The 20,303-nt window shown below is 56.4% G+C and overlaps 4 protein-coding genes across 4 annotated transcripts; 3 read left to right on the top strand and 1 right to left on the bottom strand.

Annotated features, from left to right (window-relative positions):
• Positions 1-309: 309 nt before the first annotated feature.
• CCM_07950 (Fungal transcriptional regulatory protein) lies at positions 310-2,039 on the top strand (the record flags this gene model as incomplete). Its single annotated transcript, XM_006673090.1, has 3 exons — positions 310-688; positions 762-1,047; positions 1,367-2,039. 3 exons carry the CDS (start codon positions 310-312, stop codon positions 2,037-2,039), a joined length of 1,338 nt encoding a protein of 445 aa, XP_006673153.1.
• Positions 2,040-6,178: 4,139 nt separating this feature from the next.
• CCM_07949 (plasma membrane calcium-transporting ATPase 2) lies at positions 6,179-9,825 on the top strand (the record flags this gene model as incomplete). Its single annotated transcript, XM_006673089.1, has 4 exons — positions 6,179-7,241; positions 7,295-7,725; positions 7,788-9,122; positions 9,178-9,825. The coding sequence occupies 4 exons, from the start codon at positions 6,179-6,181 to the stop codon at positions 9,823-9,825; spliced, it is 3,477 nt and encodes a 1,158-aa protein (XP_006673152.1).
• Positions 9,826-10,028: 203 nt separating this feature from the next.
• CCM_07948 (CobW domain protein) lies at positions 10,029-12,137 on the bottom strand (the record flags this gene model as incomplete). The annotated part of the gene is made up of 5 exons (XM_006673088.1): positions 10,029-11,201; positions 11,259-11,469; positions 11,526-11,825; positions 11,883-11,989; positions 12,033-12,137. 5 exons carry the CDS (start codon positions 12,135-12,137, stop codon positions 10,029-10,031), a joined length of 1,896 nt encoding a protein of 631 aa, XP_006673151.1.
• Positions 12,138-14,749: 2,612 nt separating this feature from the next.
• On the top strand, positions 14,750-19,121 carry CCM_07947 (small oligopeptide transporter, OPT family; the record flags this gene model as incomplete). The annotated part of the gene is made up of 7 exons (XM_006673087.1): positions 14,750-14,899; positions 15,224-15,425; positions 15,456-16,277; positions 16,547-16,806; positions 16,879-17,036; positions 17,093-17,287; positions 17,348-19,121. 7 exons carry the CDS (start codon positions 14,750-14,752, stop codon positions 19,119-19,121), a joined length of 3,561 nt encoding a protein of 1,186 aa, XP_006673150.1.
• Positions 19,122-20,303: the final 1,182 nt, after the last annotated feature.

The following is a 20,303-nucleotide window of genomic DNA, read 5'->3' as shown; positions in this document are numbered from 1 at the left end:
CTACGCTGGTCAGCGGGGTAATTTCTATAGTACCCAGACCTACGTATAATGGCAGCCTCGCGCCGCAAGGCTACGGCTACCTATGGCTGGCTGAACCCTAGGTGCAACCCGACAGGCATGCCCTCATCAAAACGGGTGACTACGGACTGAAAGCACGTGTTTAACGCAGCCAGAAAACCTGCTGTACCTGGATCCGTAATTTTTTTTGTAGCAGCCTTTTTTTTTTTGGCCCTTATAATTTAGGCTCCGTGATTCACGCCGCCGCCGCCGCCGCCGCCTTGCCGGGATCAAATTTCCCCGCTTCCCGCAATGAACCGCCCGCCGCCGCCGCGCCCTGCTGCCCAGCAAATGGTCAAACCGACCAGCCAGACGGCCGCCGCCGCCGACAGCAAGCGAGTCAAACGATGGGCCCCCCGGGGCAAGACGGGCTGTGTCACCTGCCGCCGCCGCAAGGTCCGGTGCGACGAGGCCAAGCCCATCTGTGACAACTGCGTCGCCACGCGCCGGTACTGCGCCGGCCCGTACTATCAGGACTCGGCGCAGGCGACGGCCGACGGGACCAAGAACGCCGCCGTCGTCATACCACGCTTGCGCGGGACGGCGCCGCCCCGGAGCGTGCGGCCAACGAACCACCGCGGGTGGGAGATTGCGCCTCACGGCTGGGATGTGGTCGAGGCTTTTGAATATCGTAGGTTTTCTTTCTTATTCGCGCCGGATTGTTGTTTGCGCCTGGCTCCGTCTAACCTTGTAATCACGCACAGTCGGCCTTTACATCATACCGCATAGCGTGGCCATGGACGTCATGGCCACCCGGCCCGCTACGCCCGTTGCGCTGGCCGCCTACCCCGGCTCCGTCAACTCCGACTCATTTCTCGCGCGCGTCATTGCCGATCGAATCGTGTGGGTGTCGTGCTGCCAGCGGACCGCGCTCAGCCCGAGCACGCTGCACGGGACGAGGGACCTGTGGTGCAAGTTTCACGACCTCATCCAGAAGCACCTGGCCCAGCTCAACTACGACCTGACCCATGTTCAGGGCGATTTTCTAGCGTACTTGCTGAAGAAGCGAATATTTGAGCGAATCTGCGACTTGATGGAGGCCGAGGCACGTTGACCCAGAACCCAAGCTGCATACCCCACGGTGAGACCTGGAAATTGCTAACTTGTTGGATAAGCACATTTTATGCCTGAACGGGTGGCGAGCCCATTTTGACGGGTATTTTGCCCTTTTGAACATGTTTGGTATTCCGAAACGGATACCAAAAGAGAATCCCGTCTTTATCGACATGCTGCGATCCATGGCGGTGTGAGTTTTGTCCGGTCTGCACCGCACTATCTACTAAAGAGCTAGCACTAACCTCCTTCACAGCAACTCCGTTGTTGGCAACAGTGTATCCAGAATCGACAAGCAGCTGTCCAGCATATACGAATTCGACGACACCGAGATCGTCAACCTCTTTGGGGAGACGTGCTTCACGCCCTTTCCCTGCCCCAAGGCGCTCTTCGCCGAGCTCGCCGCCATCAACCGGCTGCGGCTCACGCTGTCGACGGGCACGACCGCCGGCCTCCCCATGCCCGAGACCAACGCCGTCTTCAAGCGCATCCAGGCCTTCCACCCCGAGACGTGGAAAGACACGGCCGAGTTTGACATTCCGCACACGCCCGAGGTGGTGCTCGTCGCGCGCATCTTCCAGCTCGCCGTGAGCCTGTACGGCATCCAGGCGCTCGGCCTCGAGCACGTCGACTCGAGCGCGCCCGACAAGGCGGCGGCCACGGCGGACCTGCTGCTGCTGCTGCACAAGACGCTCAAGTCGCCCAAGTGCGTGAGCGTCATGACGTGGCCGTGCGCCGTCGCGGGCGTCGCCGTCGCCGACGGCCCAGAGGCGAACCGCAACCTGGTCCTGGATATCTTGGTGAGGATCGACTCGGACGTGCTGGCGTACGGCATCGCGGCGCACACGATTGAGCGGCTGCAGGCCTTTTGGCTCACCAAGAAGACGGGCTGGGAAGAGTGCTGGGGCGACTTTTACCTGCTCTGGTAAAATTGAAGCGGTCCGCTTGCACAGGCGCAATGTGCATCCCGTACAACCTCGTCGGACCAGAACATCCGCGACAACATACTCGCAATGTCAGCGCCATGGCTGTGTGGCAGGGAACAGGGAGCCGGGGCCGCCGGCACGCTACTTTTCGATGTGTGCACTGACTTGGATGTCAAAAGCCAATAATTCGACGCCCACATGGCCTTGTCCGGCGGCTGAGATGCACCGGCCATGTTGAAGTCACAAGGACGTCGTTACCCGCCCAAGTACAGCGTAGCGTGGTGATGGAGTCAGAGGAAGCAAAGCTAGCGACTTCCTAGTGCAACATAACGGTAACCAGAACGTCTGAGCACAGAGTGTCAGTAACAGAAGGAAGCGCTCCAGTCGCCACACCAGCAATGATGCGGGCATTTTCCAGTTATGGTTGGGTTGAAGGACTATATATAGATTGCTGTCTTGCCCATGGCCGGACTGCTTTGATTACCCAAAATAGGAGTCTTTTAGGAGACTGCGCGATAACCGCACGAATCATTCCGTCTCGAACGAGAATACGTATATGTGCTTTCTGCGGTTGAATGGTAATCATCATCTCCCAGGGTAGGGGTTCTACGGCTGTGGCTCCGGCTCCGAACAGCTGGATTCGAAGCCAGTATCGCATTTCGGGGACTTTTGTGCAGATCGCATCCGGTCACCCAATGCAGCGGTGCGCGCAAGGGGGGATCCGGGGATCCGTTGGTGTAGCGAGGAAGCTTAGTGTGGGGGACCAGGGTCGTTTCTCAGTTCAACTACCGTTGTCTCATCAGAAAACTGTCCGATAGACTAGGGCTGTTTTACTAGACTTTCTACTAATTTGACTAGAGGACAATAATCTGCCGAACGATGTAAAGGGATTCATTGTTTGGAGTACTGTATGGATACCCCGCCTTGGTTTCGATGCGACAGGGCTGGACGGGTTCTTCCATGTACCATGTATCCTCACAGAAAGGAGCCGGCTAGTTCGTAGACCATTTACCTTTCAGCCAGCCACCGGCACTGTACGTTCATTGCCGATGCCAGGGGACCGGGTTACCGATGGACATCCCGGGACCGGGAATGCGGACGAGTTTCATTCCCCTCTGAACCTGCGGGATACCCCAGCTCACCCATCCTTGTTGTACACGCTCTGGAACTTGTATCAAGGTCACCTCGAAAATATAGCCATCCTCCCTAAAAGGCCCAACCCCTGACGGCGTCCCCTTCATCATCCGCTCCCCGCCATTGACCCTCGTCAGCAGCGCGAGCGACTGCGGATCCGACAACCCCACAGGCAAGGCAATGAGGGGGCCAATGGGGCATGACTGGACATCGTATAGTATTCCTCCTGAGATCCAAATCGCGATCAATACCGAATCATGTGCTTTCTATGCCACCTATCGTAATTCGGGGATTCGGAGGGGGTTCGCCAACTGAGCAACATCTTTGGCCCACTCTGGCACGTTACTGTCCCAGGCAGCAGACGCGGTGGAATAGCCCCTACATGCTTTGTACCACATCTTGTCACTCTCTCTCATCGGCTCGATACTTGTCTGGCATTATGGGCGTGTTATTGCGGGCGTGTATGGCGTCAAGTGCTGGTATGCGTGTGTGATGAGAACTCGTGGCGGCGGCGGGAGTGGGCAGGCCACAGCGAATCGAAGAATGGTTATAGCATAATTATGAGGATGAATCCGAGAGAAGTCTCCTTGCAGCAGCATGTCTAACTATTAGTAAGATGTTGCACCGAGAAAATATATGGACGGGAGGATTGCAAGTTGGTGACGTAGCGGCCCGACTGTGAAAGTCACAGTCTCTGTACGCGGGTGCATACATGAGCAGGACTGGCTACCCATTCTTACCAACTTTTCAACTTAACTCCTTGCATGTTATACTGTCATGCTGTGATACGACATTTTCTGTTGTCGTCTTCCCATGGTGAATGTAGCCGGACTTGGACGGTGGCCGAGGTGGTATGGCGTCTGATATGGAGTATCACAACTAGATCAAATTTGATAATTCCACCGACTTGGGAAGCTTGAGTATTTCCTACAAGAGAAAAGCAGTGGGCCGATTTTTCTGCTTTGGTACTCTCGTTGGCCTTGGGCGCGGCCATGACAATGTCGACTAACTTGTCAAGTAAACGGGGGATTGCAGACTTTGGACTTGGCCGCAACAGAAACGGTAGTGAAATTTGATTTATTATGCGTCATTTTATTATTCACAACGGAGTAGAGCAATACCTGAATGTACCCATTGTCAAAAAGATGCTCGTACAAGTGCTTTTGCAAGTGGCTTTGCTGGTTGCCCAGACACTTGACGAATCGGTAACTACACTCGGCAGTGAACAAAAGTCACGATAAGTAGGCATGGGGGCAAAGCACCTCGCTTAGACCGTTGAGAATGAAATTTGTTTAACCGAAAAAAAAAAAAAGCCTCAGGCTTAGAGTGAGGTAAGCGACTCACGATACATAAACGGCTGGCAATGCCCGGTCTAAGCCGCACAGCCCACGCCGTCCGTGTTTAATAGCGCGCTGAGTACAAGAGGCCGCCCGCTGTACGCGTACAAGTCGCTCATATAAAGTACCCTTCCAGACAGCCTTGGCCTTGTATTGAAAGAACATTCGCCAAGACACCGGCGGAAAAAAAAAAGACCCAGCCTCCCAAAGCTTGAGCGATTCGGGTAAATAGGAGCATGTGGTGGTGATGATGCGCCGGCCTGGTTGGCTACTGATGGGGGCCGTGGCTGCAGAAAGGTCGCTCGATTGGCCCTGAACCAACTAGATGAGGCTGTGGGGGAGGCTTTCTCATCGCCTTTTTTTCAACCTTAATTCTTCCCTGCATGCTTTGTTACTTCAATATGGAAGCGCTGGTCGCTATCGCGGCGGTGAGATTGGATAGAAAGCTGGCCGCACGCAGCTGGTCTGGTTGGGGGCGCTGCTTCATCATGTCGCGTGGGATGTAATACAGTAAGTTGTCGATGGATGTCGGATGGATTCCCCGCCTTTGCACTGCCTCAATCCCCTCATTCGGGTAGTGTTACTGTTGGACGAGGCACGAGGCACGAGGCCCGACGATGCAGTGTGGTTGAGACATGATGTAAGCTGCAGGAAGACGGAGATTGGTGCTGCAAGATTTGTGTTGCGAGGCGGGTATGAGCGGGTAAGGAGTATATTTAATGAGAGGCAGCATATGTGCGTCTATAGCCTGATTCGAATTTGAACGTGCTACGTGGCCCTATATTCTATATTCCCTTGTGCACTGCACTGATTCTGCACTGGCTTGCCACCACAGTGATGTAGAAACACGTAGAGACCTTCTCCGAGCTTTCGAGCTTGCAAAGCTGCAACTACCCCATCATCGCCTTCATCATGGTCGATCAGTTTTTACATTTCCATCTTCTTTCAAAATTGCCGCATTAGAGGCTGTGCAAATAGTCAACTACACCAACCAAGTCGTTGTACTTTCAAGTCTCACGACACCAAACCATCCCCCTGTGATACACGGCAGGCACCCAGCGATCAGCAAACGACCCAACAAGACCATTGTCGCGCCAAGCAACGACCGTCTACTTTGACGTAATGAAACTTGTTGAATACATCGTGGCTATGCTAGAAGAAGATCCCCTTCCGTCGCTGCGTCTTCACAGCCTGTTGCCCCCAAAGTGGCAAGTCGCCCGCCCAGTCCGTCCACCCAACCGCCGACAGACCTAGAACTAGCAGAAACCCGGAGAGACGAGAACAAAACCTCCCCCTTTGTAGCCAAAACAACATCGTAGATGCAAATTTTAAGCTCATTCCCCGACCTTCCGTTTCGGGTTCGGCCCGCCAAGCGTTTTGGCTTCTGAAGAAGCCAAGCTTTTTGTTCTCGCCTGCCAGTGGGCGATGCGCGCCCGTGTCTCGCGACCTTTGATTGTTTGCTCAGCCTCCTTCTGCCGGCCATTAATATTGGCCGTGGGCTGCCCAAAAAAAAGGAGAGTTGTCTGAATCATCAAAGCAATCAAGCATTATACTATTCTACCACAACTGCTTTACTCTTTCGGCTACCAACACAAAAAAAAAAAAAGAAACAAACCCACCCCTGTTGATGAAGCGACTTGACAGCAAACGGCCCTCGCATCACCATTCACCATGGCGAGCAGCACCCTGTCCCCCGACTCCATCGAGGTTGTTGGCCCCTCCCGCAACCGCTCCCTGAGCAGCGCCGACACCATTGCCTCGTCGACCCTCTCCAACCCCTTTCTCACGCCCAGCACGCGGAGTTGCGCCTCGAGCGTGCTCGAGGACCCCGAGCACGCGCTGCGTCCCGACCCCGGCAGCGAGGCCGACTTTGAGGTCCCCGGCGGCAACAACCCGTTTGCCTTTTCCCCGGGGCAGCTCAACAAGCTGCTCAACCCCAAGTCGCTGTCGGCGTTCCAGGCCCTCGGCGGCCTCGACGGCATCGCCCGCGGCCTGCAGACCGACGTCCATGCCGGTCTGAGCCTCGACGAGACGGCCATTGCGTTTCCCGTCTCCTTCCATAATGCGGTGGGCAGGCCGGCGCCGGGCCCGCCAGCGCCGTCGGGATCGGTGACGTCGTCGTCGCCCTCGCCCACCACGGACGCGTACGGGGACCGCATCCGCGTCTTCAAGCGCAACGTGCTGCCGCCCAAGAAGGCCACGCCGCTGTGGAAGCTCATGTGGAACGCGTACAACGACAAGGTGCTGATCCTGCTGACCGTGGCGGCCATGATCTCGCTCGCGCTCGGCCTGTACGAGACGCTCGGCGTCGACCACCCGGACGGCGCGCCCGCGCCGGTCGACTGGGTCGAGGGCGTCGCCATCTGCGTCGCCATCATCATCGTCACCGTCGTCGGCTCGCTCAACGACTGGCAAAAGGAAAAGGCGTTTGTCAAGCTCAACGCGCGCAAGGACGACCGCGAGATCAAGGTCATTCGCTCCGGGAAGTCCTTCATGATCAACGTCCAGGATATTCTCGTGGGCGACGTGCTGCATCTCGAGCCGGGCGACCTGGTGCCCGTCGATGGCATCTTCATCGACGGCCACGGCGTCCGCTGCGACGAGTCGTCGGCGACGGGCGAGTCGGACGCGCTGAAAAAGACGGCCGGCGCCGAGGTGTTCCGCGCCATTGAGGCGGGCCAGACGAAAAAGGACCTGGATCCCTTCATCATATCTGGTGCCAAGGTTCTTGAAGGTGCGTACTTGCACACAATTGACAACCGACGCAGGTCACTAACAAGGACGTAGGCATGGGCACCTTTGTCGCAACATCAGTCGGTGTCAACAGCAGCTTTGGCAAGATTATGATGTCCGTCCGCACCGAGACCGAAGCCACGCCGCTGCAGAAGAAGCTCGAGAAGCTGGCCATGGCCATTGCCAAGCTGGGCAGTGCGGCCGCCGGCTTCCTCTTCTTCATTCTGCTCATCCGCTTCCTAGCCGGCCTCCCCAACGACGCGCGCGATGCTACCACAAAGGCCTCCGCATTCATGGACATCCTCATCGTCGCCATCACCATCATCGTCGTGGCCGTGCCCGAGGGCCTGCCGCTCGCCGTCACACTCGCCCTGGCCTTTGCCACTACGAGGCTACTCAAGGAGAACAACCTAGTCCGCGTCCTACGTGCGTGCGAGACCATGGGCAATGCCACGACCATTTGCTCGGACAAGACGGGTACCTTGGTGAGTCCAAAACAAAAGCCCCCCGCAACAATGTGAACACCTGAGGCTAATACGTAAACCAGACGACAAACAAAATGACTGTCGTTGCTGGCACATTTGGCTCGACCAGCTTCGCCAAAGCAGCCACCGAGTCCGAAAAGACCAGCGAACAGACCGTCAGCCAGTGGGCGTCGGCCCTGCCCCAAGCCACCAAGGATATGCTCGTGCAGTCCGTCGCCATCAACTCAACCGCCTTTGAGGGCGAGGAGGACGGCCAGACCGTCTTCATCGGCTCCAAGACGGAGACGGCGCTCCTCCAGCTCGCTCGGGACCACCTCGGCCTGTCATCGCTGCGGGAGACGCGCGCCAACGCGCGCGTCGTACAGATGATGCCTTTTGACTCGAGCAAGAAGTGCATGGCCGCCGTCATCGAGACCCCCGCCGGCTACCGGCTGCTCGTCAAGGGCGCGTCCGAGATCCTGCTCAAGTGCTGCACCGAGACGCTCGAGCCGCACGACCTCTCCTGCACGCCCCTCGACAAGCCGCGCGCCAAGGCCCTACGCGCCGTCATCGACGCGTACGCCGGCCGGTCGCTGCGCACTATCGGCCTTGTCTACCGTGACTTCCCCACCTGGCCGCCACCGCAAGCCGAAGTCGTCGAAGGCGTGGTGCAGCTCGCATCGCTGCTCCGCGGCCTCGTCCTCGTCGGCGTCATCGGCATCCAGGACCCCGTGCGGCCGGGCGTGCCCGAGGCGGTGCGCAAGGCGCAGCACGCGGGCGTCGTCGTCCGCATGGTCACGGGCGACAACATCATCACCGCCAAGGCGATTGCGGCCGAGTGCGGCATATACACCGAGGGCGGCGTCGTCATGGAGGGCCCGCGCTTCCGCCACCTCTCCGAGGCGGAGATGGCGGCCGTCCTGCCGAAGCTGCAGGTGCTCGCGCGCTCCTCGCCCGAGGACAAGCGTGTGCTGGTCACGCGGCTCAAGGCGCTCGGCGAGACGGTGGCCGTGACGGGCGACGGCACAAACGACGCGCCCGCACTCAAGGCGGCCGACGTTGGCTTCTCCATGGGCATCGCCGGAACAGAGGTGGCCAAGGAGGCTTCGGCGATTGTACTCATGGACGACAACTTTGCGTCCATCATCACGGCGCTGAAATGGGGCCGCGCCGTCAACGACGCGGTGCAGAAATTTCTGCAGTTCCAGATCACGGTCAACATCACGGCCGTGCTGCTCGCCTTCATCACCGCGCTGTACAGCGCCGAGATGAAGCCCGTATTAAAGGCCGTGCAGCTGCTCTGGGTCAACCTCATCATGGACACGTTTGCGGCGCTGGCCCTGGCCACGGATCCGCCCGACGACCGGATTCTCAACCGACAGCCTCAGGGGAAGAAGGCGCCCCTCATCACCATCAATGTACGTTTTTGCCCTCCGATTCTCTTATTGTTCCCCCTCGCTAACAAACCTACAGATGTGGAAAATGATCATCGGCCAGGCCATCTTCCAGCTCGTCATCACCCTCGTGCTCTACTTTGCCGGCCCGCAGATCCTCGGCTACGGGGGCACGGAGCTCGACACGGTCATCTTCAACACGTTTGTGTGGATGCAAATCTTCAACATGTTCAACAACCGGCGGCTCGACAACCGGTTCAACGTGCTCGAGGCCCTGCACCGCAACCACTTCTTCATCTTCATCTGCCTGCTCATGGTCGGCCTGCAGGTCACCATTGTCTTTGTCGGCTCCCGCGCCTTTGGCATCGTCGCCGGCGGCCTCGACCCCGAGCAGTGGGCCATTTGCGTCGTCACCGCCCTCATGTGTCTGCCCTGGGCCGTCGTCGTCCGCCTCGTCCCGGATGCTGGCTTCGCGGCCGTCGCCGGCTTCGTCGGCCGCCCGGTGGCGCTCGTCTACCGCGCCGCCGGACGCGGCTTTGGTAAGCTCTTTGGCATCTTCCGCAACAAGAAACAGAACAAGGAGGCCGCGGCGCAGCAGGATGTTGAGGCGGCGGTACCAAAGGTTGACATGCAGGAGACGGTCGCTGCGCCTCCTGCTATTGTCATTTGCGAGACACCCCAGGTCCAAATCACGGAGCCGGAGATCAATGAGAAACGACTGTCCTAATTTTATACTGTTTTTTTTTTTCATGTTTGGCGCTGGCGGTATTTGTCATGTTCTTGCAGTCTTAGATTTCATTCCCGTATAACAAAGCAACAACCTTTACTATTTCGTCTTCATTCCTTAATCGTGTCATTAAACAAACAAAAGCACTTTTGTCATTTTACCTCGTCATCTTCCCCCTTTTCATACACCACTTCATTCAACAATCACGAAACCTCCTCAAAGACCTGCTTAATCGACCGCAGCCCGCCCATGCCCGGGCCATGATTATGCCCAGCATGCTCGTCATCCTCCTCACCGGGCTCGCCCGCCCAGTCCGGAAAGCCGTCATCAAACAGCTCCTGAAGAGCCTCCTTCAACGCGCCCAAGTCGTCCCCATGCGCCGGGTCGCGCATGACGCGCTCCCAGTCGGCGCACTCGGCGTCGGTCAGCAGGCAGCGGTCGAGCAGGGCCTCGACGGCGGCGTGGTCGAGGCGCTCGCCGATGAAGACGAGTTCCTGGCGGCGGTCGCCCCACTCGCCGCCCTTGGCCATGTCGTGCTGCACGAGCGCGTCGACCTCGGCGTCGCCCGTCGTGTACTCGTCGGCCGGCAGCGTGCAGAACCACGGCCGCCCGCCGGCGAGCGTCAGCATGGCGCCCGCCTGCGACCAGTCCCCCGCCCGGTGCGGCCGCGTCGCCAGCAGGAACTCGCCCTTGGACCGGAACAGCCGCGAAAAGGTCGCGTGCGCCCGCTTGTTGGCCAGAATCACCTCGTTGGGCGGCATGTCGAGCGGGTCCACGGCCATGCTGGGGTCTTCCGCCGTGTCGGCGGCGGCGGCCGGTGTTTGTGTGGAGAGGAGGGGCTTTTGCTTTTCGGAGGGCGGAGGGGACGGGATCGTGCGCGCGGTGGAGTGGGAGCTGCCGGCCGAGTAGGCGGAGCCTTCTTGGGCTGAGCCGCTGGAGGAGCCGATGCTCTGAGCATCGTCCTGCTCGACGTCTTCCATCTCCTCATCTTCATCCCCGTCGTCGTCTTCCTCGTCCTCATCCTCGTCCTCGTCATCCTCGGGCTGCTCGAGCTGCAGGATAAACTTGTCGTAGAGGAGGGCAAAGAGACGGCGGGGGTGAAAGGGCCGCTGCCGGGAGTAGATGAAGCTCTGGACGTTGTACTCTTCCGTCTCGGGCTTGGGGGTGACGACCTTTTTGCCATTGACTTCGCGCACGGTCATGGCGTGCAGGTCTTGCAGCCAGCCGTAGCCTGTCTGCGCAACGTCCATCTTGAACAGCCCCGTGTTGACGAGCTGCTTGACATCCACCTTGCCGTAGCTGGATTCCATAATCTTGGCGCGGTGGTTGAGCTTCTTGACAAGGTCCACGATGCGGGTTCTTGTTTCCTTGGAGACCTGGTATTCGTTAGAATGCAGGCCTGAAAGACAGATGGCAAGCTACAAGCTACATACCATGTCGATTTTGTTCAGAATAATTATGTCGGCAAATTCAATTTGGTCGACCATGAGATCAGAGACGGTGCGCTCATCTTCCGGGGTGACATCGTCTCGGCGACTGGAGATTAGGTCGGCCGTATCAAAGTCGTGCAGCATGGTAAACGTATCAATGACTGTGACTGTGGTGTCCAGCTTGGCAAACTTTTCCAGACCGCCAACTTCCTTGCTACAACAATCATCAGCACACAAGTGGTTGGTCGCTCTCGGGAGGCGTTCACGTACAGCTGCTCAAGCACCCTCAACATGTCAGGGTCGAGGCCCTCGCCGCCCTCGTCCACGAGCTGGGCCATCTGCTCGGCTAGCCTTTTGTCAAACGTCTCGGCGACCTGCTCCGGCTCGCTGATGCCGCTGCTCTCAATGATGATGTAGTCGAAGCTCTGCAGCTGGGCCAGGCGGACGAGCTCCTCGAGAAGGTCGCCGCGGAGGGTGCAGCAGATGCAGCCATTCTGCAGCGCAATGACCTTTTGGTTCGTCTTTGTGAGGCGGTGTGTCTGCTTGATCAGGGCGGCGTCGACATTGATGCTAGGAGACTGGTGTTAGTGGAATTTTGTGACCTGTGGGTTTTTGCTATCAACTCACGCGCCAATGTCGTTGACGATGACTGCGATGCGAAGACCGTGGTTGCTCTTCAGAATATGCTGCAACAGTGTAGTTTTACCAGATCCCTTGGCAAACTTGTTAGGTCCCTGCAGAGAAGAGTACAAATAAGTCAAGCCAGGGTTGGCTTACCAGGAAACCAGAGAGCAAAGTCACTGGAAGGGCCTTGGGAGGCACCTTGGTTTTCGGGGCCTTGGAAGCCTTTTTGTTCTTGCCAACCTTGAATCTGTTGACCATCTTGTATGATTGACGCTAGAACCCTGTCAATGTGGGAAATTTGAATTTCTTTGGTGTTGAATTCAAGAAAATTGTGTAAAACAGACAGGGCTGGGGCTGGCTCAAGGTATATATAGCAATGAATTTTACCAGACGCACAATAATTCATCCATGCACGCCATACAATACAAACACAACCTCCTGCCAAACTGCATTCTTCCTGCCCTACTCACGCCATGCATCCCGAGAACTGGCTCATCAAGGTCGACGACGTACTGGACCATCAGGGTTGTAAAGGGTCGTGATAGTTTCGGGGCTGGCTTACATTCCTAGCCCGCTGATTGGGCAGACGCTTCCAAATCGGGAATCCGCCCCAGAACCTCCATCGAGTTCGGGGACAGGGGGGCTACAAAGCACGTTTTGCTGTGTTTTCTATTGGATGAGGTAGGTAATGATCCTTGGCGCCATTACGGCGAGATAGGTAAGGGGTGGTGCTGATTGGCTGGATGGCGTGCCACACATCTCCAACAAGGGATCGTGGGAAACACCATAGCGGTTCTCATGAGGCTGGCCGCTAGGACTCTGAACCTTTTGGGATGCTATTGAGTGCCTTTGCCGTTTCATGGCATTGGGTATATAAAGGTGCCGTGCCCTCGCTGTCGCTGTTCAGTGGCCGTAGTGATTGAAGGTGACGCTGCTGCGGCGCGCAAACGAAGCACTTCGCGATGACCATTGAGTTGTCGTGTATGCCGACACAACGCGTGCGGACCATGGTCGAGTTCAACAAGGTTCACACCTATCCACATCGGAGCATGTGGCGCATGAACATATTGAGAAGGACAGCATCAGAGCGTCGCGCAAGCGGTGCACTGGTCTAGACGAGCAGCCAACTCCAGACACGCCGACCTCGGTATCATATTGGCCGGAGTGTCTATCAGGGTTGTGCCCAGCGTTGGCAATGATTGGCAAACTTGATCGCCGCAGGTTAGCTGAGTTCTGCGGCACTGCGGTCCGATTTACCAGGAACGAAAGATAATCATGCCAAACAGACAGACGGACGGAGTAAAGACTTTGAGGAAAAAGACGTGAGAAGTGTCTAGGACTTTGAGACCAACCCCCAATTTTGTACAATTGTATGCTTCAAAACGGAGGACAGCACTAGCCATTCTATTCAGCAGTTGTTAGTGCGTCTGTCTGCAAAGTAGACCCGTGGCACACTGCGAAACGATGTCGAGGTTAAAAAAAAACACAACGAACCTCCAGGGAAAAAAATCTCGCGAGGCGTCTATTTTACCAACGAAGAATTGGATCGCGTGTCATCCGGCGTGTCGTTTGCGACACCGAAGCAAGACGTAGGCAAGATTGTGTCTTGGGATGAAGGATTGCCTGGACCAATCGAGGCAAATCTGGTGAAATATTGTGTGCTTGCGCAAAATAATCGCCAATAGTAATTTGAAGAAAGTCTGTGAAATTGGCCGGCTGTCAGTGTGCGCAAGATAATTTGGCAATTATGGTATGCCTAGCCTTGGCTTGCAGATCAAGGCATCAATCGTTCGCGAACTGAGCGCCGTGCCAGCGTCATTGGGCTCTGCCATACTGGAAGCTCGAGAACTCCGACAAGCTGACTAGAAAGTTATGTATCGGAATTTTGGAGCCAGACTCTGAGAACCGCCAGAGTATGGCAAAAGAGGCATTGAAACGGTCGTAGGCGGCGGTCCAGCCCGAGGTCCCCTCCGAGCTGGCACGGGTTGTCGGCGACCACGGATGGGTGTCGCCCTTGGGCTACCTTTTCCGCCTCGCTGACCGGGACGAGTAGCAGCCTCCGGTGCCTATGCTCGCGCCGTGGACTTGGGAACCGGGGCGCCGGGGCGGAGCCCAATGCGGAGTCGATCCGGGGACCCCGCGTCATCTGAGAGGGACCGCTTCGAGGAGCTCGGTACCAAGACCGGGGCTTGCCAGAAAAGTTGCGCGTAGTGGCGTTTGCGGCTCGGAATCGTTGTCTGATACAGACCGGCGCGTGGTGGCCAAGACTACAGCGTATACCCTGCCGGCGGAAACCGATGTATCGATGTAAAATGACTGAGTATCACCAGACACAAAAAGGGTTTGGGGTCACCAACAGACGTATCGAAAGTTTGTTGCGGGGGGCTTCTTCCATGGTAGAGGCAAGTCGACAGGATTGTCCGTCGAAATGGGACCCATGTCGGAGGACTCCGGTCGTGTTGCCGAAACGGCCATAGCCATTAGTTAGATAATATGACCTAATAGGATCCAGCTAGACTGTTCCCAGAAGTACCCCGCGAGGCTGGGGCAAGTCACAACGGTCAGCCCATTGTCATTAGGTAATGGACTTTGGGGTAGCCGTGAGGAAAGCCGCACACTGTGGGTGATAAGGGAAGAGCGGCGAGCAGCCTTGTCAACCTGTCATCTTGGCAGGATTCATTCACGAGTGCATTTGCCAAGTATGGGCATCTTGGAATCGGCTTGGTATTTCTGGGCATCAGAACGCCATCCCTTGACCCTAGCCTCCTAAGCCTTGCATCCAGTTTCCTTCGACTTGCGGCGTTGTTTGGTCGGTTGGGGCTGTTGGGCTGTGCGGGATACGTAAGTAGAATGCAAAAGTTCCTCCTGCTATGTCGCCGGGGCTGCCGGAAGCGGTGAGACATTCGCGGCATTGCAACTTGTTACTTGAAAAGAATCGGGCTGGTGAGGCAGAGCGTTGTCCTGGATCAAAAGAAGCACCCACCTCTGGGCTTTTGTGGTGGCTGTTTTTGGTGGGCGATGTTGGCTTTATTTTGTTGATGGCGGCATAATTTCCGCGGCGAGCTCCGCTTGTATTATTTCCGATTCAGAGGGGCGCCAATGGCCGGTGACAGGCCCTGCTACAGCGGTCCAATACAGTGGATGAGGCCTGTCAAATTGTGTCAGGTATCGCTAACAGAGCCGGTTTATAGCAGCTGGCACACCTGTAGCTACTGAGGATGCCAGCTGTCTGTCAGTACGACTGTTGTTATTACTCATCTTTTCCTCCCCCATTCCATCCGTCTATCGATCCTCAAACAGCAAACACCGCCGCCACGGCAGCCGAGGCGTGCACTTGCCGATAGCCTCTGGTGGTGGCGTCGCATGCTGCAGCCAAAGCTGACTTGGCGCATTTTCTTCTCCGTAACTGGATAGCTACCGACCGGCCCGCCAAGGAAGCCGAGGACGCCACGGCCAGGGACATGGGACCGGCCAACGACCTATCTCGATCCGGCTCGTCGCTTGCCATCAACGCCGACGCGGGCATCGATGTCTTGTCCAACAGAGGTCAGAACGAACGATGAAAATAAAAAGAAGAGCAAAAGGCACAAGGCAAAAGGCAAGGACCACGACAGGGCCACTGCCACCTCTTCAACCACACTACTCCGTATTCCACCGTCATCCGCGCCAGTCCCTTTGGGAGTGGAACCAACTACCTCATCCACCGCGTCATATCCACCAATACAGAGCTTTTGTCAAGCAAAACTGGCGACTCGACAAAGGTTCCCGTCTTGAACTTATTGCCTCCTCGATCCACCTTTGGCCTGATTCAGCGTCGACCCGCGCCTGGACGGTGGATCTGTCTTGTTGGACATCGAAACTTTCCATATGTCGCTGTCGGCATGACGGTCCAACCACCAGCTCGCGCAACGCATTGCCCGTCTTGCCGTCCTAGTATGGTTCGGTCTACAAGTCCGTCCGTCCCTACCTCTCAAGACTTGGCGGCCCATGTAACCATGCCAGTCTCTGGCCTGACTCTCGACTATGCTTTTGCCTTCGAAAGGGCCATGCCAGTCTCTGGCCCGACTCTCAACTACGCTTTTGCCTTCGAAACGGCGCATCAGAACCGAGTATTGCCGCCTTTTCTGGCCGACATAACCGTCGCATCCCCAACGAATACGCCTTCATATACTCACTCGTCCTATGGCTGGGAACCTTTGCTCAACCAGCTCCCTCCGCGGGCCTTCTCAAACTCCTCTCTGGAACTCTTCACGGCGCTAGCTTCGCAACCCCAGACCATGTTACCCATACCCACCCAGTATTATCATCAGCTGGTTTCCGACTGCCCTCTCGGGCTTTCATGCCTGCAAGCTCCCAGCCTTGCTGCTCGTCAGCTCCCCAAAGTCCCTCTTCTCCGGAGTCCGCAAAAAACTTGACGTCTTCCCCAAGTATTCACTCGGATGCTGGCCCGCCCGCTCATCTCCTCCTCCACATCCCTATCCTCCTACCCCATTGGGGTAGTTTGATTTATTCCTGATTCTATCTCAACCTATGAGCTAGTTCCCAATTGCCCCAGGTCACTTCTCCATGTTTAAAAGGACCCTGTCGCCCCTCGCCTGTCCGCCCGGAAAGACATTGGCTCTTTTGTTCACATCATCTTGCCTTTCCATCTCCCCAGGTCTGCACAGTGACGAGCTTCTGCGAAAGCTCACTCCCAACCATGGTCGGGCTCAGGAAGATTCTCTCCCGTCAAAAGACGAACCAGTCTGGCGACCACGAGGGTGAGCTCCAGGCCTTTCGCAAGCAGCACCGGTACGATCCTTTTCTCGGCGATGACAAGCTGCGCGCCGTCGACTCGGCTCTCGACTCGGGCAACGCCGAGAAACTCCGCGATCTTGACAACAGCTTGATTCAGGACGACTCGCCTTATCCCGAAGTCCGCGCTGCCGTACGTTTTCCCTATCGCGCATTTGCACCGCGAACCCGCACACAAGCATCGAAACTCATTGCTCCGAATTAGGTACCCAATACCGACGAGGATATGCCCATAAACACCATCCGAGCCTGGGTCATCGGTGGTATTCTTTGCACTATTGTGTCTGCCTGCAACGTACTCCTAGCCTTGCGCCGTACCCCCATCTCCATCAGCTCGACCGTTGTCCAGCTGGTCGCCTATCCGTACGTCACGTTGCATCGCTCTTCTCATACGCGAGGCTGTCCTCACATTTTCCTAGTATCGGCTGCTTCTGGGCTTGGTTTATGCCTGAAAAGAGCTTCCGGCTCTTTGGTCGCAACTTTGAGCTCAACCCAGGCCCTTTCAATGTCAAGGAGCACACAATCATCACCATGATGACGGCCGCTGGGTCCGCCATTAGCTATGCTTTTGATATCCTTCTTGCCCAAGAAGTATTTTACGACCAACATTTCAAGTAAGCAGACCTCCCAACCTCCCAACCTCACCATCAAGTCAGCTTCTGACCGGCTTGCAGATGGGGCTTTCAGATCCTGCTCGTCCTCTCGACGCAGGCCATGGGCTTTGGCATCGCGGGCATTGCCCGACGTTTCCTCATTTACCCTTCTGCCATGGTATGGCCGGCGACCCTCGTCACCTGCGCCGTCATGTACGCCCTGCACAATCACCAGCCCGCGGACCCCGCGGCCACCAATGGCTGGAAGATTGGTCGCTACGCCTTCTTCCTCATTGTGTCTTGCAGCACCTTCGTCTGGGAGTGGATTCCCCAGGTTTTTGCGCAAATTTTCCAGTTCTTCAATTTTGCCTGCTGGATCGCTCCCAACAATGTGCTCGTGAACCAGGTGCTTGGTGCCCAGTCTGGACTCGGACTGATTCCCATTTCCTTTGACTGGAGCATCGTCAGCGCCTTTCTCGGCAGTCCCCTTCAAGCGCCTGCCTTTGCCCTCGTCAACGTGGCCCTCGGCCTGGTCCTCGTGACGATTGCCGCCTCTGGGCTGTCCTGGGCCGGCCCCGAATTCTACCGCTACCTACCAATCAGTGCCAATACCAACTTTGACCGCTTTGCCAAAAAGTACAACACGACGCGCATCCTCACCCCCGAGTTCACCATGAACGAGACGGCCTACCGAGAGTACTCGCCCATTCTGATTTCTCCCACGTTTACGCTCTCCTATGGCATGTCCTTTGCCGCCCTCATCTCAACTCTGGTCCACGTCGCCATCTTCTACGGCCCTGATATTTGGCGCCGCAGCCGCAACATGCGCTCTGAGGAGCCCGACGTGCACCTGAAGCTGATGCGCAAGTACAAGGAGGCTCCCGAGTGGTGGTTCCTGGCCATTTTTTCTATGAGCTTTGCCTTTGGCATGATTGCCTCTCAAGTCTGGCCTACCCACCTGCCGTGGTGGGCATTCATCATTTGCATTGCTCTCGGCGTCGTCTTCTTCATCCCCATTGGCACCGTGCAAGCCATCACCAACCAGCAGACCGGCCTCAACGTCATCACCGAGCTGGTGGTGGGCTTTATGCTGCCGGGCCGTCCCATTGCCATGATGATGTTTAAGTGCTGGGGCTATATGATTATCTACTACGGTCTCAACTATATTTCCGACATGAAGGTTGGCCACTACATGAAGATTCCGCCCCGCTCCATGTTTGCCGCCCAGGCTTTTGCCGTCATTTGGCTGTCCCTGGTGCAGGTGGCGACGTACAACTTCTTGCTCGGCAACATCGAGGGCATCTGCACCGAGAACCAGCCCCAGGGCCTCATCTGCCCGGCCGCGCGCACCTTTTTCAACGCCAGCGTCATCTGGGGCGTCATTGGCCCCGCCAAGATGTTTGGCGCCGGCCAGCTCTTTGCCTGGCTCAACTGGTTCTGGCTCATCGGCGCCGCCCTGCCCGTGATGCAGTACTTGATCACCCGCCGCTACCCCAAGAGCATCTTTCGCTACATGCTGACGCCCGTCATCTTTGGCGCGGCCGGCCAGATCCCGCCCGCCACGCTCTACTACATCTGGCAGTTCGTCACAGTCGGCCTCGTCTTCAACTGGTTCATCCGCCGCCGCTACTTTGGCTGGTGGCAGCAGTACAACTACACGCTCTCGGGCGCCCTCGACATTGGCAACGCCCTCGCCAGTGTCGTCATTGCCCTCGCCCTCGGCCTGGGCAACGCCAACTTTCCCGACTGGTGGGGCAACACAGTGCCCTACAACAACCTCGACGGCTGGTACAATGCCACGACAAAGGTTTTTCAAAAGGGCCAGACGCCTCTGGGACCGGAAAAGTGGTATTGAAACCCCCCTCTAAGAATAACCATATGTCGGTGGAGTGTGTGTGTGTGGCGTGGCTTTTGTACATACAAAAAAAGGAAACTTGTACTTTGCTTTTTTGGCTTTTGGTGCCAGTCATTACGGGACGTCTTCCCCGAGACGCTTATATAGAATCATAGAAATGCATCGACCAGTATAGACGGCGTGCATGCTGGATGACATGTGTACATAACAAAACACTCGTATCATATTCCCATCACCTGTTACCTCTAGATTTCGACTTCTTAATTTATCATGAATATGTACGGGTTGTGTCACGGAAATCTGCTCGCTCTGCCCTGGCACGAAGGAGTTAAATAATTATGCCCGCAGGAGCAAGGGCACCCACCAAGGCTTTTTTACACAACACGATTTTTTTTTATACTTTTTCTCTCTCTTCAATTTCGTCGTTTTTCGTTGCAGCGTCAAATTAAACACTTGCAAGCGTCGTTCACCATGCATCTCATGACCCCTGGCCTCGGGCCCACGATCGTCGCTGCATGTCTTGGTCACTCCCACGTGTAGCCCTGTCCTCCCAAATGATACCTTCTTCCTTTCTTTGATTTTTGGCAGCAAGCAGTCACTTCTCTCCTCAGATTTCATAATGACCAGGAAACGACACGGCGGCGCAGGGAGGGTTCCATTCATTTCCTTTATACCCCACCACGGAACGATACATCGCCGCTTCCGCTTGTTTTGGCACATCCTTGATGCTTGAGAAAGGTCATTTCACACCAATCGTACGCCTACTCACTCTTTTTGATAGCAGATCGCTGGGCAGACAAACACGGAACCAGGGTGACTTGATGCTCGATGGTGGCAGGGTCCAGGTTATTGTCGCCAAGTCGCCGAGTGCAGAGCAGCATCAGGGAACAAGGGCTTGATGCTGGTTGACCGCTTGTCTTTTTTGTCGGATTGGCCTCTAATCCGTCGCTAACTACAACTTCATACTGGCGGCAGTTTTGCGTGCCTGGTCCCTGAGGAGAGACTGACAGGGCATCTCCTCTAGACACTTTGACTCGCGCGGATGAAACCGTCTTGAAGGTCGACACATTGAACGCCACCGTGAACTAGTGCATTCACCAATTGGCCAGCGATTGGAGCAGAGTCGTTGACCTTGGACTCATGGCGCTTTTGGCTGCAAGCTGGAAAAGGACTGTGGACGGT

Source organism: Cordyceps militaris, assembly GCF_000225605.1.
Source record: "Cordyceps militaris CM01 unplaced genomic scaffold CCM_S00006, whole genome shotgun sequence".
NCBI classification, from domain to species: domain Eukaryota; kingdom Fungi; phylum Ascomycota; class Sordariomycetes; order Hypocreales; family Cordycipitaceae; genus Cordyceps; species Cordyceps militaris.
Note: the sequence above shows the minus strand (reverse complement) of the source record. Positions and strands in the feature narration are given on the sequence as shown.